The following is a 17,972-nucleotide window of genomic DNA, read 5'->3' as shown; positions in this document are numbered from 1 at the left end:
CAAAGTATGTGTTTGCCTAGGTAACTCAAAAAATTTAAGTTAAATTTCTTTTTAAAAAATATATTATATTGTGATATATTTGAAGACTTTCGTTGGTTTTAAATAACTATACTACGAATGATGTTTTATAAAACCGCTATAACAATCTGATTCATAATTGATAGTATGAAAATAAATAACAAATATTTTTAAAATTAGCCTTTACACCTAAAAGCATAATATGATGATAACAATAAAAACCATCATTGTGATATATGAAATTACATTATATAGCTATATTGACAATACTAGTACTGTTAAAATTTCTAGTTTTGGAAAGGTAAAATGTCCTCATTCTCGATAAGCATGATCTTCAATGGAACTATAATATGGCGAATTTTCATCGTTGCAATTTTCCTTTTCTTCTTGGTACAAACCATTTTTAATCTTGAGTTTTCTGTGTATTAATGTACAAAAAAGAACATCATTAAAACAAGGGCCTCTATACCTATATATTGTCTATTAGCTGTGTGAATTAATTTAACAATGACAAACAAACACACTTTACCTGTTCATTACGTATAAAAGGAGCAGAGTAATAATTACAACTGCTCCCAAAAGTAACCCTACTCCAATTATTGTTGATCTTACTATGGATTCACTGTTACTATGGGGTTCTTCTGATGAAGCTGTAAAGTGAAAAAGGAGTCAACATTTCGAATTCTAGCCATAGATATACTGATGATATTTTAAAACATCTGTCGGTACTATATTAAATTATCACACCCTCCACCTGCTCCATATGATAGTTAAAACGGGGGGTTAGGGATTCATAGACAATCCGAAGTCTCATCAAAATGAACGATATCTTTTAAAACAGCTGTTCTAGTTTAGCAAGATTTTGATTTTATCCCTTAAAGGCAGATATTAAGGATACATACATGTACGACAACAAATTTTGTAATCTCCCACACCGAAGAGTTAAACTGGTATTTTTTTTCATATTTCTTTCAATGGAAATGTGATATATAAATTTTAGTTGTGTTAAGCATTAAAATACACCCTTGAAATTTTCCAAAGAAACGTTTGAGCAAGAAAACTGAATAGATTTTATAAACTTCTAAACATATTGAATTGTAAAGTAGCATTTTTGAACTTTTTGCCAAATTATGTGGCTTGGCAGAACATTACGTTGTTCAAATAAACAAATATCACTTTTTTTAATTTGAATTTTGGAAGAAAATACAGCTGTAGTTTGTGTTATTTATGCTTGTGCAAAATCTTTTGCGCGAAACGAAAAAAAAAAAGCACTTGCTGTGGCCTTCAACTCGACATTTAGATAGTCAATTAAAATTAGTAATTTCCATTCCTACTTCCATACGATATATCCTGGAAAACTTGTGATAAAAGACACAACAGAGTCTGACACACCTGTTTCATACTTGGATATTTTACATGAAAAAGACATTATTGGTAATCTTACAACCAAAATATATGATAAACGTGATGACTAACTTTTCTACTTATGCAGCAATATACCTTCATCATCGGCATACGGAGTGTATATATCTCAATTGATTTGATACGCAAGAACATGCTCTACGTATGAACAATTTCTTAAATGAGATAAATTATTGACAAACAAGTTGATGAAACAAGAATTTCAGCAGTCTTGTTTAAAGTCATCATTTCGTAAATTCTATGGTCGATACAAAGACCTTGTCAGCAAATACAATTTATCATTAAGTCAATTGCTGACTGACATTTTTCATACTAATTGTTAGTCCATTATTTATACACTGAATTGACGACAGATTTTTTAGTTATTTCCCGATCATGACAAGGAGCACACGGCGGGTGTTACCGGTCAGCAGGGGATGCTCACTCCTCCATGGCACCTGATCCCATCTCTGATGTTTCAGAGGTCCGTGTTTGCTCTGCTCCTATTTTGTATTGTTTTATGGACTTTGATTTTGAATACTGTTCGTTATCTTCATATCCTTTCAGTAAAGGTCTAATAGTTCAACTTTTTAGACGACATGACATAAAAAAACATTCACACTAAGTTAACATGTTGATAGACCCCAAATTACGAGTACTTCTAAACAATTGAAATTGTTGAATATAATTTATTATTAAAAGTTAAGCCCAAAAAAAACTCTTACTTATTGTTTTGTTGAAGCAATCCCCAGTTGTTTTGTTACATTTGGTACAAGAACACACCTCTGCACATTGAACACCATAAAACCCTTCTGGACATTTTTGCATGCATTCTATTCCAAAAGATCCTATGCAAGCTACAAAAGTAAAAATATATTAGGAAATTCATTTTTATTCGAACAAAATAAGTCACTTAAAGAAGCAGCAATTCATACTTACGGTAACATTTTAATCCAATAGTTCTATAATTAGCACAGCATCTCTTTTTCCCTCTAAAATGGGTTAAAATGAATTTTAATCTTCCATATCAAATGAAAGCATTTACATACAATTTCCTGCAAGGGCAACAAAAACTTACCCATCAAAACCCTCATTAACTATACATTCAGGGTTTTTTGGAGAGAATTGCAGAAAAGCTAGTTTCATCATCAACATGATGAATAAAATAGTACATGCTAGATCTCTCATTTTTTAAAATAAAATTTTTTATCACATAAAATAGATTTATCAAAGCTATTTTGCGGAATATTTCCTTTTTGAGTCGATTGCAGGCAGTTTCATGGACCTTGTATATATATCATTTCAATTCAAAATGAATGCGAAATTAGAGCCAGAATTAATTGTTTAGTTTTGTACCAGGATAAAACTAACATTTTAATTAATTTCAATTTAAATGAAAACAAAAATGTACCCATCAACATTTATGAATTTATACCTTTGACCTTAAAATCAATACAGAATTGCATAAGACCACTTGGAGTTTTATATAAAATTTCATTTCAAAACCATAAAAACCTCTCAAGATATCTTGAGGGAACGAAAGTGTTACAGTCAGACAGAAAGACAGACGGACGGACGGACAAACAAATTACCAGAAATTCTTTCACCAGTAATATTGTGAAAGTGGGGGTCATAAATCCTAGTAGTTATATGTATATGGTGTATAGTTTCCTGAATTAACAAAGCAAAAGGAAGTTCTAGAAAAATTTAAAAAGATACTTTGTGCTAGATTTAAGTCAAAATCTTTCATAGATTTTACGTTCCTTACTTTTTTAGCTGGGAAAATGTTGACCATGGATGTAAGCGTTATAACTAGGAAAATAATGACCGATTGTAACTTAATTAAAGATTTAAGTTTCAGTCGATTTTGATATTTTTAAGTTACGTATAATTTTTTTTTTTCTAAAATCTTTAGTAAAATTTGTATTCTAGAAAAGGATTTCAAATTAGACCCATTATTATTTTTTATTTCATTTAAACTTCCTGTCATGCATTCTCATGATATGAAATATCATAAACAATGGTCATTAATTAGTTTTACTCCAGTAAAGAACTCGAGTTAAATCTTAGTCCGGAAAAGAATAGAGGACAGACAAATATGCTAAACGAGAGTATAAAAGGAATATTTCCCTGTCGGTCTGAGGATGAAATAGTATCATACTTAGTTATATTCCATGCTTAAAAACAGAAATGGGGATCAAATATTTCTAATCATCCTTGCATATCTTCGGCCATTTTCTCGTCCGTAATAATTGAATCCTGAATTCAATTATCACATTAAGACCACTGAAATTTTAAGCTTAAATTTGATGAGGCGTAAATGTTTCAAAAACTCATAATTAGAACATGCATCAATTAGTATCCAAACAGAGAGTGGATTACTTACTTACTTATCCTCTCCGTGCCCCGGAGGACGCATGATGCCATTCTGCAAAGAACGCCACTTACGACGGTCACTAGCAACAACCTGCCCCTCCTTCCATCTGCCCCAGCCCAGTTTTCTCTTTCTCTCTCAACAGAGTGTCATCAAGCGTTTTTTGGTAGTCTTCTTCTCTCTCCCTCAGGGGCCCATGTGAGAGCTGTTCTTACATTCGAGCTAGCTTCCCTTCGGATGATGTAGCCTATCCATCTCTATCTCCTCCCCTTTGATGGTCCTTGATAGTGGTATGGATCTTGTTCTGTCATACAGCTGTTGATTAGTTATCTTTTCAGGTCTGTGTATTTTTAAGATCCTCTTATGGCATTTACAATGGAATGTGTCAAGCTTTTCGTCGTCTTTCTCGGTTATTCTCCATAGTTCGGAACAATACGGCAACACAGATAGAACATTGTGTTGAAGATCTATTATTGGTTTGGTCTTTGTGTTGTATTGCGCTGACTTCCATACTCTAGCAAAGGATGCTAAGCCTAGCCTATATCTGACTCAAGTCCTCCGGTCTTGTCCATTGTGTCACCCAGGTAGAGAATTGTTTCAACATTATCTACTTCTTTATTGATTAACCTTATGGCATCATTATTCTTTCTGTTTATACTCATGTTTTTTGTTTTGTCAACATTTATTTTTAAGCCTGTGTTTTCAGCGATATTATCACCCTCAAAAACAAACGCTTGTACAGTGACTATTTCATCATTAGAATCATAATGTAAATATATCCAGCTCAGAAACTTATAAAAGAGAAACACTTCTATAGTTAAACAAGTAAGTTAAACAAGTGAAAATTGTTGTAATGATGCAACGACAATTAATATTTTATAATCCAAAAACCCACGCATTACCAGAACTGAACTAGATATACATGTATTTATATTTCTGTTGTATATTCATAGTTAGACTTTTTAGTTCTTTGTAAGCTCTTCTATACTTATATATAAGTAAGTAGATCTACTTTATGAATGCTTGAATATTTATTAAATGTTGTGTAATAAACACCATTACGCAAGTATTTTTAAGAGGTTATAAGTATTTATTGTTACTTTATTTTCTGCTATGCAATAGGAAACACATTGTTTTCCAAATCTTCATAATTCTTTACATGCTTTTCATATGGCATTTCCAACAAAAAAATCTGATAACACTTTTCAGTGCTCTTTTGCGTTTTATCCTTTGATCATATTATGGTTAGTTCCCTATTTTATGTCGAGTGAAATGTAATATGGTTAAGAGGCATCAATGGTAAAGAGATGTACATAAATGCGGAAATCCGTAAATGTTACAAACGTTATCAATTGGCATTTGAATTATTTTTGTTTAACTTGTGTCATATATTTACTACTAGGAATAATTTTTTTGGCCAATTATGAAATAATAAGGCAATGAATTCCCATTTCATTTGAATGGATTCTAGTTCAATTATAATGTTTGTATACGATGTTGTGTTTTAAGGACAGGAAACGCAAGTGTGAAAAACGACCAACAAAGTGCCGATTTATGAGTTTTCGTTGATTACTTTAATCATCATTTACACGTTGAATTGTTGACAAATTCTTCCGTTGTGTCCCGATCATGACAAAGAGCACACAGTGGATGTGATCGGTCGGCAAGGTATGCTCACTCCTTTATGGCACTTGATCCCACCTCTGATGTGTTAGATGTCCATGTTTGCTATGATCCTGAATTGTATCGTTTAATGGACATTTGAGTTTAAACAATGATCTTTATTTCGATATATTTCACCGTAATATTTTTTCATGAAACAACTGGCAGAATGATATTCCTCTCCAGGATATGTATAAGATAGAAGATGCGGGCTGTGTCAAAGGAAACTATCTGTTATAAAAATATTATGAGGAAATGTTGACCATATTTAATCATGTTAATTTTGTTTATATTAACCACCTTTACTCCTATGTAAGTCATACTATGATGGAAAATTGTACTTATTCTTGCTTTTTGCTCTAGTAACAATCCTGTTTGTTTTTATAGATATATCTGTTTCAGAACTAGAATCACCTATTTCTACAAATTCAATTTTCCTGACAAATTCCTTTATCAATCCATGCATTATCAAGAGTATCAGCTGCAGAAAACAGAGAGATAGTTTAATCCGACCCATGTTCTTTTTAATTATTTATTTTTCAAGATTCTTCACCATTAATACAATCCTGGTGAGTCTCGAGAAGAGAGAGAGATAGTTACATCCAGGGGTCGTGTTATGCGATTTAGATTTTCTGTTAGACAGTAAAATTAACATTTCATTCCTTTTTTTGTTCTCCTGAAAAGCTTGTTGGATGGACGCAAAAACGTCTTCACGTGGTGGAGCCGTCGTATTCACTGCAATATACTGCCCGGATATTTGGTCAGCATTGTTGGAGTGTGCAAAATTATTATCCGGGACATCCCCGATCATACTCATAGGATAGCATTCATTGTAGGTTTGATTTTCCTCTGCCGCATTGCTGTGGGATTTAGAAATTTATGGTAATGGTATTTTCACTCTGATAACTATCATGGATACGGTGGCGATCGAGTAATATCTTGCTAGCAGAAAACAAAGAGAATCAAAATAAAAAGATGTATTTCTTCTTTGTGCTATCGATAATCCTTAGAATTACATTTAAAAATCAATTTATAACTACCATCTTACTCCAATTGCCAATAGAAGCAAAACCAAACAGAGTATAACACCACACAGTATAACCATCACAACACTGCTCGGGGTCCCTACAAGATATTATAATTATTACTATTGTAACTGAGGACCTGGATGTAAAACTTGTGGGTTGGGAGCTCAAACAAATTCAAACTAAATCTCAAGCTAAAAATTAGTTAAAATGTTTCTAATTTTTCGTTCAATCTTTTTTCACTACTGGTATTTCGTTACCTGCTGCAGGGCTATTTATTTTTAAAGTTCTATTTTCACACCCAAACCGACGGTCACATATTTCGTCTTTACTGCAGTTGCAAATTTCTCTGCAACCAAAGCCATAGAACCCTTCTGCACAAACGCCACCAGTAAAGTTAACCTCAAAAAATCCTATGCAAGCTGTTGAGATGGGAAAACTAAAGTATTTTTCCATTTTCGAAAAATTGTTACTGTTTTAAGAATTAACTTTATCAAAATTTAATTCAGCATATATACAGAATAACAAGATATCTCCATATATTCATTCTTTCCAATTTCATTTTTAAAGGCTTTAAGTTTTGCCTTTCTTCAGTAATATTGTTTGTAGATGTTTTCACTTACGTAGACATATTTTTCCATCTTTTCTATAATCGGTGCAATATCGAACGACATTACTTCGAAAGAAATAACTTTTTTAGTTTTACCCTTATCATGAGCGTAATAAAATTTTACAAAAACAATTACTTACTCAGATGAATGACATACTCCAGAGACCCTGAGTCGTTTTATACAATGAAGAACATCAAAATCAATTAAGGTAATAGTAAGCAATAAAATGTTCATGATCCTTAAGGTCAACAAGAAAACTATGTCCACATTCCATAAGATATCGTTGTTTATTGATAGTAATGTGTACTTATATATGATAAAAAATAATTACTACTTTACGTAACTAGCTGTTAGATTCAATGGATTTTCCTATTGACCTTTAATTTATTTGAAAAAATTGAAAATAGTTTTATTTATATCCTAGAATCTCATTTCGAGCTCTAATCTTTTCCGTACGATATATGTGCATAAAGTATACTTGCTTCTCCTTAAGGTGGAATATCCCTCTGATAAGAGAGACAATTTTCTGCAGCCATTTTGTCATGAAATTCAGGGAACTTTCATGCCAGAGTAACAAATTTCATTCATATGCACCATTTTGTAGTCAATTCATTCAAACCTGTTTAATCGTACAGATGTTTATTTCTAGTTTCTATTGCTAGCATATTTATTAATTATTTATAATGGTTTACCTAAAACATTTATACGTAGGTCCTTTAAACGGTGTAAATTGAGAAGTTTCTATCTCTTAACGTTAACGTATAAGTCTTTTAATTGTACAGAAAATTTCAGATGCAGAATTGTTTATAAGCATTTAATTAATATTTTGTTTCATTAAAATATATTTTCAAGGGCGATAATGGAACGATAACTCGTGTTTATGGATGCGTATTATTTTACATGCACAAAAAACAATTTGATATTCTGATTTAAAAAGCAACGCTTCAGTATCTTTTCTAATGGGAATTAGATAAGTATGAGAGTAAATATCATTTTTATATATACCTCATATTTCTAATTTAATTGTGAGATAAAAAAATAATTGATCACTCTATTTACCATATCAAATTTTCTTCACATCCTGATATAACATATTATTCATTTCTAAAAGAAATAAGCAACGCTTCATACTTCAAACTATTTTCCATTTGAATTTAATGCTATAGTTGTTGCTGAAAATAAATGTTTGGAATTTGGTTTGAAAAAAAAAGTCGTGAAATTTAGAGCAGAGGGATATTGCCCCTTAAAAATGCCTTTCGCTAACTTTTTAATTATATTAGCACTATGCAATATGATTTTATTGAAGTTTTCCTTGTGTGTCTGACAAGAACTTCATTCGCATTATGATTCTAATTTAAAAGGTAATGTTAAAGTTACATATCTGACATGCATTAGTGAATGAAATAAAGAGGGGAACATTCAAATTTTTTTCCCAATTTTTTTTAATTTGTTCCTCTTTTTAGATAAAATCTTAAATTCACAATGAAAGACTTGTTTATATTTCAGTTTAAATCATCAGTTGATCCCAGATAGCATGACTATGTTGGGCCAACATTTGTAAAAGGTTGTATGGTTGGCGTTGGGGGAACAACGTAGGGCCAACTTTGGACCAATGTTACCAAATCAACCTTCTTGACCATGACAGAATTCCTATATTGGCCCAACGTTGGTCCAACGTAAGCAACTTCCACTCACTTTAGTTCCCAAGGAAGGAAGGATCCTGGTGTTGGTCCAACGTTGGACCAATGTTTATAATAAACCCTTAAAGAAAAGTGTATTTACAAGCTGGTAGTAGTATGTTGGCCCAACGTTGGCCCGATGTTTGTAATACACCCTTAAAGAATGTGTCTTATCAAGTTAGTAGTAATATGTTGGCCCAACGTTGGCCCATTGTTTGTAATACACCCTTTAAGAAAGTGCCTTATCAAGTTCAAGTAGTATGTTGGCCCAACGTTGGCCCGATGTTTCTAATACACCCTTAAAGAAAATGTCTTATCAAGTTGATAGTATTATGTTGGCTCAACGTTGGCACAATATTTGTAATACACACAAGTGTTATTTTGTTTAGGTGTTTAAAAAATGGGATATTTATATAGGGCCAACGTAGGCCCAGTTATTATACTGCCAATTAATTGATGGTGTCAATTTTATAATTAGCTGCTGAGCTTTACGTTGGGACAACGTTGGCACATTCTGAAATAATTAAGAGGACTTTCTATGTCCATGCTTATCATTGGATGACTGTTCTTGTTTAGATATGATATTTTCAACATTTTAACTTTGCACTTAAGTGATCACAGCACCAAAGAGTGTTTTATTCTATTTTTTGAATTGTGTTTATGCTTATATTTATTTGTAATAAATTAAACCAGATAGCAGAACATCGTTGGTCCAATCTTACATTATGGTTGTATTATCTATGTTGGGTTACCTTTATTGGGCCAACAATGGCCCAACATGGAATATCGATAGCTGGTTATGTATAATGGTGCGCTAATGTTGGGCTAACTGTTCGCATTATATCATAAAATTATTATCATTAGAGAAAATATTTGTTTGGGGATTGGCATCGGCCCAACGTTGGCCCAATATACCATGAATCTGACTGAGCATCATGGGTAGACAACAACCGTAATATCCGCGCCATTTTTAATCTGACACGAGCGAGCGTAATGAGACTGATACCTTGAATATCTGCATCCACTTTGTAAGTATTTATAATATGTTTGCCTCGGCACAGCTGAATTAACGTTTAGTTTTTAAACGATATCATGTACAAATCTGCGCAAAGCAGACACAGGGAAGTGCAGAGGCCAGGTGCTGTTGGGTCAACACTGTTCCCCAGATGGCATGCTAACATTGGGCCAACGTTGGGCCAATGCAATCGGTTACATCGGGCCAATGTTGGCAAATTACATTGACCCAATTTAAGTTTGCTCATCGGCCCAATGTTGGCCCGATATGTTGGGCCAACGTTGGCCCAGTGTAGAGTGTTATTTCTACAGATATTGGCCCAACGTTGCGCCAACATTGGCCCAATGAATGCGACATTGTTTGACCAACGTCAATAGGAACATTGGGCCGATGTTGGCAAATGACGCTGGCCCAGTGTCATTTTGCTCCTTGGTCCAATGTTGGCCCGATATTTTGGACCAACATTGGGCCAATGTGTATAAACATTTAATTGTCACAAATCTGTATATTAACAAATCTGATCGTCTCTACAATCAAAAATAAATCTACAACCAATCCTACTTGAAAGTACAAGCTAGCTAAAATGAATTTACAAGGCTTGTTAAAATTCTTATAATTTATCAAAACAAAATAAATTATCAGTGATTAAATGTTTTGTTTTTATACAAGAAAAATAAAGTATAAAATAACAAATGTGTTTTGATACAGTTAAAACAATAAATAATTTGCCCCTTATTTAGATTGAAATGTGTGACTAGTAAAATACATTTCCGAAGTCTACCACTTAATTTACTTATATACACTTAACGTCGAGCACATGATCAAACATTTTGAAAATGTTGAACTTGTTGAAGTTAAAACTAAATTTATTCAGTACTAAACATAAATTGGGTTCTTTCAATTAAAATTTGTTCAGTGTAACGACTTTTCTATACATGTATTTTATATGGGGCAACATTGAATCAAAATCGTTGTGATGATGATGATGATGATGATCAAGCGTAGAAATGTTATGCATAAATGCCTTCATCATGCAAGCTAATCACTTAATCACACCATGAAACAAAGAAGACTGTTATTCCTTAATTGACAGCTTAAACATATAGTGATATACTTGTAAATTTAATCGTATGTTAACTCTTTACTGAGAAAAGTAACAAATGTATTAAGTACCAAATACTACAATTTTAGTGCTACTGGAGATTCTAAAAAGACATTCAGAACACAATCAAAGAATAGCTAAGGTATGCCAAGGACAGGGATGGGGGAGGAAGAAACAGACAGAGAAGAAAAGAAGGGGGAGGAGGAGACTCGGGAGAGAGAAGACTGAAGAGAGGGATCAGATGGAAAGTGGCAGTGCCTAGCTTTTTTCTGTTATATACTGTGACAAACCTGTAGTTCTACCCTTTTCTGTGTCTGTTTGTCGGTTACAAACACGACGCAGATGCCAGAAACATTTTTTTGTGTAAGTAAACAAAATGACGGGATTCATTTTAGTATTATTTTAAGAACAGGGGGGCTTTGTTTATTTGTTGGACCTGCTTATTGATACCTGCAATTTACTGAACTTGTGCATAAATTTACATCAGAGAGGGAGTATACAGTCATGTAACCTTACATGTATCGCTTGAAGTGAGCATCAACTTTTATTTCTTTATTAATGTTTTCTTCATGCACTGAGCAATAAAATACTAGTATGTTATAATTTAATTTTATATTTTGATTTCTTTTTCCTCAGTTTTTTAATTAATGCTATGAGATATATATTGAGAATATGTATTAAACTATTAATCTAGCATATATAGATAGTATTAAAGGGCTTTTAAAATTAAACTGTACTACAAAACTAGTATAACCTTAATATATGTATTTGTTTGTCAATTTTGAGGACAAATGGCCAACCAGTGAAGAGCAAATGAGTTGTCATGATGGAGAGCCAATAAGATACAAACCAACGTTGGCCCAAAAATGATGTTTGCCTAATATTGAAAGAATAAGTGGCCCAACAATGGCTCAATAATATCCGTTCGTTGGTCCAGCAATAAGCCAACAAGTTGTTCTGATTAAGGGCCGATGAGCAAATTACCATTGGCCCAACATTAATTGCTTACAATGGCCTAAATGTACAAAAATGACGTTTGCCCAACATTGAAAAAATACATTGGCCCGACAGTGGCCCAATATTAGCTGTTACATTGGCCCAACAATAAGCCAACAAGTTGGTTTGATTAAGGGCCGATGAGCAAATTACCGTTGGCCCAACATTAACTGCTTACAATGGCCCAACTGTACAAAAATGACGTTTGCCCAATATTGAAATAATACATTGGCCCAACAGTGGCCCAATATTAACTGTTACATTGGCCCAACAATAAGCCAACAAGTTGGTTTGATTAAGGGCCGATGAGCAAATTACCGATGGCCCAATGTTGAATACAAACGGTGGCCCAACATAAGGAGCATTGTTGGCCCAACAAAGGTCCAATAACATCCTGCTATCTGGGATTTTACCGTGAGACGATATTTCAATATTCTTTAGAAATAAAGTATAGCTCAGACAAAGCAATAAATCAAAAAACATGATAAAAATTCAATATGGCGATGAATTTATGATTAAAGGGGACAATGAATATCTGGTTTGGCCTTTTTTTAATTATACTGTGTTATTTGAATTCGTCCCGTTTTAGATTCGCCCACATGTGCATAGGTCGAAATAGCGAAAATAAATCGGGGTCGAAAAATTCCCCTGTATACAGTGTGAAACCAAGTGAAAGGTCGTAAGAGACAAATACCTGAACATATTGAGTTACATACGGGAATAACTTTATCTGAGCTGATAATATGAGACTGAAAATGTTATTTAGCTTTTTAATGCAAGATAGCGACAACACAGTTGATTAGAATTACTCAGGGGGAAAATGAGCTTTGATTTGCGTTGATTATCTCCCTTAGCATATGACGTCAGAAAGGCCCAGTCGCTGTTCAAAGCTATGTAATGTTTACAAACTGTCATGTCATTTTGCAGCTTAATTTTAAGAAATATCAACATCTTGACTGAAACCTTGCATAATAATTCGATCTTCAAACAGGTTGGTATTTTTTTTTTAAATTTCATCACATATTTGCAAGATTTTTAGCATGTTTTATCAGTCAGTGATTATTCTCATCGTTTGACACTTCGACCGATTGAGAGAAAGGATAAAAGCGATGGAAAGACGAGAGAGTCACTTTTATAAGTAATGCATTTATTTACGACACTGTTTTTATCATTAAGAGTCCAACCGGCAACGTGGTCAATGATTGAATTTTTCTGGACAATATAGACCTAGTGAATGCGCGACCTATATGATACAGTAGGTAGGGCCTATAGCTTTTATGTTTTTTTTAAATGTGGAGTTAAACATGACATTTTTACTGTGTTAATGTTTTATTCAATTAATTCAATTCTAATTATTTGACAGCGTTTTTTTTTTACATTTACTTATTCATGTACAGCTTTCTACCCAACCTCCTGTCTCTCACTCCCCCCCCCCCCCCCCCCCCGATTTTCGATTTCCATACTTTTTGTAAAAAAAAAAATACTCGAAATTTAACATTTTCCAAGATGGTTTTTAACAACTGGGACAAGAACTAAACAACTTAAACTTATAGTTTATGCGTTAGTTAGTACAAACGACTTTCAAAAAAAAAAAGTCGTAGCCTATGGAGAAAAAAAAATCAAGAAATGTATCATGGCTTCATTAAGTAAAAATACATCTATAAAATGTATGAAAATAAGGATTAAAGAAAAGATATCAAATTTCTACTGTAAGTTGATATATGTTAATCTTTTTTAAAACATCATTTTATTCTTTGTTGCATTTCGCGATTTTCCTGGATTTATACTGAAAAGGACATTTAATATTTTTTCTTCAAAAGACGATGAAATCCTCTTGATTTTGTATAAAATATGAAAAATGGTCTTAATTTGTTTCGGAAGTTTTGATTTATATAGAGTAAGTAATCATATTGGAGGGTAAAGCGGTAATTGTTATAGGATATTCATCTTCCGAAGAAAAGCGAAGTGTTCAGTTGCCGTTATTTATTAACGACTTGTTCAAACTGAAATGAAGGAACTACGAAATCATATAACTTATCTGAACACAGACACGCGTTTAAATTCACAAAAATAAAATATAATTAACTTGATAAAATAGAGTAGATTTACATTATGTCCAATGATCCGTTTGCATCAGTGGGCCTTTGTGACGTCATGAAACCACAAAATCAAGAACGATAAGCGGGTAAGAAAAGTAGTAAATGGAATACTTTTTATCTTTATTTTACAGCAGAACAAAGGCCAGAAAATATAAATACTCGTAATTTAACATTCTTTCATATGTAGCTTTGGGTTTAAAAAGTGAAATTATGGTGTTAGGAATTGTTTCCAATGACCTTTAAATCAATTTAGCTTATGTAGTGTCGCAATTAGATGATATGTTACTTCAGAATCGAGAATACATACAATGTCTCTTAGCAAAATCCATTAAAAAACATGGCCCTAATGAAAAGTAATGAACAGTGATCGGTCTTAAAATATCTTAAACAACTCCAGAAGTTGGATCAGATGCCTAGGAAAAGTAAGTATTCCCTATCGACCGGTCACACCCGACGTAAACCCTATGAGCTGATCAGATAGACGGTATATTCTATAGTCAAATTCAGTATAAAAACAAATGCCTACAATTGGATAAAAACAAGTCAGCCAACACACAACCCATTAAAACGAACATATGTTCAAGAAATGCTGTCATTATTAATTGAGGTTGTTGAAATCCATGTAACGTCAACTTATCTTTGAGTACCTTGTCTCTATTAAGAAACTAATAGTTCTCTACAGTTATACATGTAAGAATAGTGTTAGCTCTCGAATTACATGTACATAGATAATTATTTAACGCTGGATTTTATAATATCAATATGATGCAACTTAAAATTCCTAGGCCGAATCAAGTCGTCATTGTATTTATAAATCACAGGTTTCAATTCAGGCAATAATGGCATTTAACAGAGATCACCGTAAAGAAGTGTTCATCAGGAACATTTAGTGAATTTGTCAGAACTGGGTTCAATGTGGTCTATCGAGATGTAGACATTGTTTCTTTATGAACTTGTGAGAAATTTTTGAATTGAATGTCTAATGTATAAACTGAATTGTTTGATTCAAAATGCTCCTAAAATTAAACAATAATGAATACATTTAAAATAAGAGATTCTGACTGAACTTTTCTTAAAATCTGACGAGTTATATACCTATATGATATTTAACGGAAACTTTTGCTACTAAAGAGGAAATATGGATTCAAACACAAAGTCAATAAACGATGCAAAACGGGAGCAGAGCAAATACGGGCCTCCAAATACAACAGAGGTGTGATTTAAACAATAAAATGCTTTCTTTGATTGTTATTACTGGGATTAACGGAAGCAGCTGTTGTAGAAAAAAATTTACATAACCTGCGTAAGCGGGTTATGTAATTTTTTTTTCTGTAATAGCTGCGACCGTTAATTTCAGTAATAGCAAACAAAGAAAGACATTTTATTGTTTATATTTATATCTGTTAAATAATCATTTAAAGTAGGATTAAAGAGATTAATTATTGTGTTAATGATGCGAACGTCTTTATACGTTTCATTGATGGAACAGCCACTATTCAAGAAATCTGTACAGGCGACGTACATGCCTAATGTAGTTCATGCAGTGATTAACGCAATGGGTTTTCTTAAGAATAAAGGAGAAAATATTCAGTGGATGTAAATATTAGATGCCAATGTATGGAGGAGTGAGCATACCCTCTCAACCGGTCACACTCGTCGTGTGCTCCTTGTCATGATCGGTAAAAATGGAAAATTCTTAAGATTACTGAGTTTGTAAAAAAAAGGTTACAATTAGTATGAATTTTTGAAGGATAGATCAAGGATTGTTTTATATTAGCCGAAATAAATTGTCGTTGTATGTTGTGCTTCAGATAATTGATGAAAATAATAAAAGAAACAATTCTTTTAATCTTTGATCCAGGTATGAACAAGTTGATGAAGCAAGAATATCAACTGTTTTGTTTGAAGTCGTTATTTCGCAAGGTTAACTGTCGATACAATGACTTTTTCAGCAAATACAACTTATCATTAAGTCAAATGCCGACTGACTTCAAACACAATCACTATATGTTTGTATGTATAGAATGACAAAATTAGAAAGCAACCAATGTAAGAATTTAGTTTAGAGTGGAAACAACAATAAAAGGGTTTCTTTTTATCAAATTAGATACCATTTGAAAACACGTTCTTATTTTCTTATGACATATCTTTATTAATTTGACTATAAATTGTGGAGTTGTCGTCATGACCAGTTTTCTGTGGTTTTATGGAAGAACTTTCCTCAACGCCTAACATCTCAATATACACATTTTCTGTACTGTTTCTTTTACCTTCCTCTATTCGTGGTGATTCATATTCCAAAACAGTTAATCTAAATTTTTAAAACAAAAACAGAATAAATACTTTTTTAGTTATTCAGTTGAAAGGAAGTCACATATAGAACAAAGTGCAAATCATTTATGGGATTCAAAAAAGTTTTCTATTACCGAATAATTTATATAGATAAATGATTTTCCTGCACTTCATCTAGCATGCAGTAAGTCAAAAATTAACTTTAAAATGAATAAATCTCATTATTATATTTCAAGATGATAATGTGGATCAACTTATACATATGTATTAAATATAACAATAAGATGGTGTAACCACTCCGATATCTTATTACAACAAATACATGCATTTCATTAAATTTATTTTAACGTACTGCTGAGCTAAAGTGGCATGTTTATATATAAATATGAAATTATATTTCCTCTATGATATTGTATACAAGCCTTATCCTCGCACAAATAAGAGAAGTAACCACAACTAGGAGAAAAAGTAAAAAGTAAATAAGACAGATAGATGAAAAGAGTTCTAGTAATATGCAAATTTCTCACTGAATCTATTCATTATTTTTACAAACAATTGCAATAATTACATGTAAAATACTAGCATACCTATATAATTATATAGAATAAACTTCTTTAAAGAATAACTTTGAACCAAATGTTTAATTTGTCTTTTTTATCTTTTGTTTGTAAGAAAGTTTTTCAAAAATAAAGCATAAAAAATTGAGCGATTACAGACTATTTTATTTATGAGTTCAATTTACTTTAAAGTTTTTAAAGTTTTTAAGTATCATTAATTATCTTGTCAAAAATGTTAGATGTAAGAGAGTAAAGTGAAGTTTAAGCACTTGTTTATGTATTTGAAACACTTCTAACAACAGCAAAATTACAGCAAAAGTAAAATGCTATATCCTAAAGTATTTACACAATTTGAATTTTTCCCAATTTAAAGAATGTCAAGGAACACTTAACAGCACTTGAATTTTAGTAATTTCGAAAATGTATCACCGTTCACGGTAGCTCAGTCGGTAGAGCGCTCGCTCCGTGATCGGGAGGTCGTGAGTTCGTATCTCGGCCGCGACTGACCCAGTCGATAAAATGGGTAGCAACTGTTCCTTCGCCATGCGTTCGGCACTTTGAAGTGAAAGTTGCGGGTCCTTCGGATGAGACCTTAAAAACCGAGGCCCCGTGTCAGCGGCAGGCGTTGGCACGATAAAGATCCCTCACTGCTCAATGGCCTTGAGTGCCGAGTAAAGGTCAAAATTTGAAGCCCTTCACCGGCATACGGTGACGTCTCCATATGAGTGAAAAATTCTCGAGAGGGACGTTAAACAATATACAATCAATCAATCGAAAATGTATCTATCGACTAGCATATCTTGACTAAAATGTATACATTACCATGACTACAGAGTCCAGTAATGCTGTTACAATGAGGACAAAAACATTTTTTCCGGCATCCAAATCCGTACCAGCCGGAAGGACTAGGTCTTAGGCACTGTCTGCTGAATGACCCTATACATGCTATAATTAGAATCAAATACTATACATATGTAGGTTTTTTTTCCGTGGATCTCTCCCATTTAGTACAAAATTATGAGAATGAATTATTTTTCAATTCAAAATAATTTATAACTTCGCTTCCATCTAGTTGCAAACACAACCACACAGCTTTATATTAATATCGTACATACGTATGTATGAGAAGTTTTCTGTATCA

General features: G+C 32.7%; 2 protein-coding genes across 2 annotated transcripts; both read right to left on the bottom strand.

Annotated features, from left to right (window-relative positions):
* Positions 1-205: 205 nt before the first annotated feature.
* LOC134276798 (multiple epidermal growth factor-like domains protein 10) lies at positions 206-4,032 on the bottom strand. Its single transcript, XM_062759080.1, has 5 exons — positions 3,806-4,032; positions 2,359-2,411; positions 2,145-2,276; positions 548-668; positions 206-436 (listed from the first exon to the last, which is right to left on the bottom strand). Exons 1-5 carry the CDS (start codon positions 3,844-3,846, stop codon positions 331-333), a joined length of 453 nt encoding a protein of 150 aa, XP_062615064.1. The 5' UTR covers positions 3,847-4,032; the 3' UTR covers positions 206-330.
* Positions 4,033-5,738: 1,706 nt separating this feature from the next.
* On the bottom strand, positions 5,739-17,795 carry LOC134276796 (uncharacterized; the record flags this gene model as incomplete). Its single annotated transcript, XM_062759079.1, is given in 5 exon segments — positions 5,739-6,337; positions 6,339-6,397; positions 6,496-6,580; positions 6,741-6,902; positions 17,627-17,795. Coding segments are annotated over 5 exon segments (825 nt in total), but the record flags the coding sequence as incomplete, so codon positions are not given.
* Between the last annotated feature and the right edge of the window lie 177 nt (positions 17,796-17,972).

This window comes from Saccostrea cucullata, unplaced genomic scaffold (genome assembly GCF_032062105.1).
Source record: "Saccostrea cucullata isolate Sc308-1 unplaced genomic scaffold, CSIRO_AGI_Scuc_v1 ctg6718, whole genome shotgun sequence".
Taxonomy (NCBI): domain Eukaryota; kingdom Metazoa; phylum Mollusca; class Bivalvia; order Ostreida; family Ostreidae; genus Saccostrea; species Saccostrea cuccullata.
This window is presented reverse-complemented; position numbering and strand designations above follow the sequence as displayed.

Coding starts and splice junctions, on each gene's coding strand:
- LOC134276798 (XM_062759080.1), bottom strand. CDS start 3,846: ATGGCATCATGCGTCCTCCGGGGCACGGAGAGGATAAGTAA. Junction 669..2,144: donor TTGCTTCAACAAAACAATAA/GTAAGAGTTTTT, acceptor TTCACTTTACAG/CTTCATCAGAAGAACCCCAT. Junction 437..547: donor CTTTTATACGTAATGAACAG/GTAAAGTGTGTT, acceptor ATTAATACACAG/AAAACTCAAGATTAAAAATG.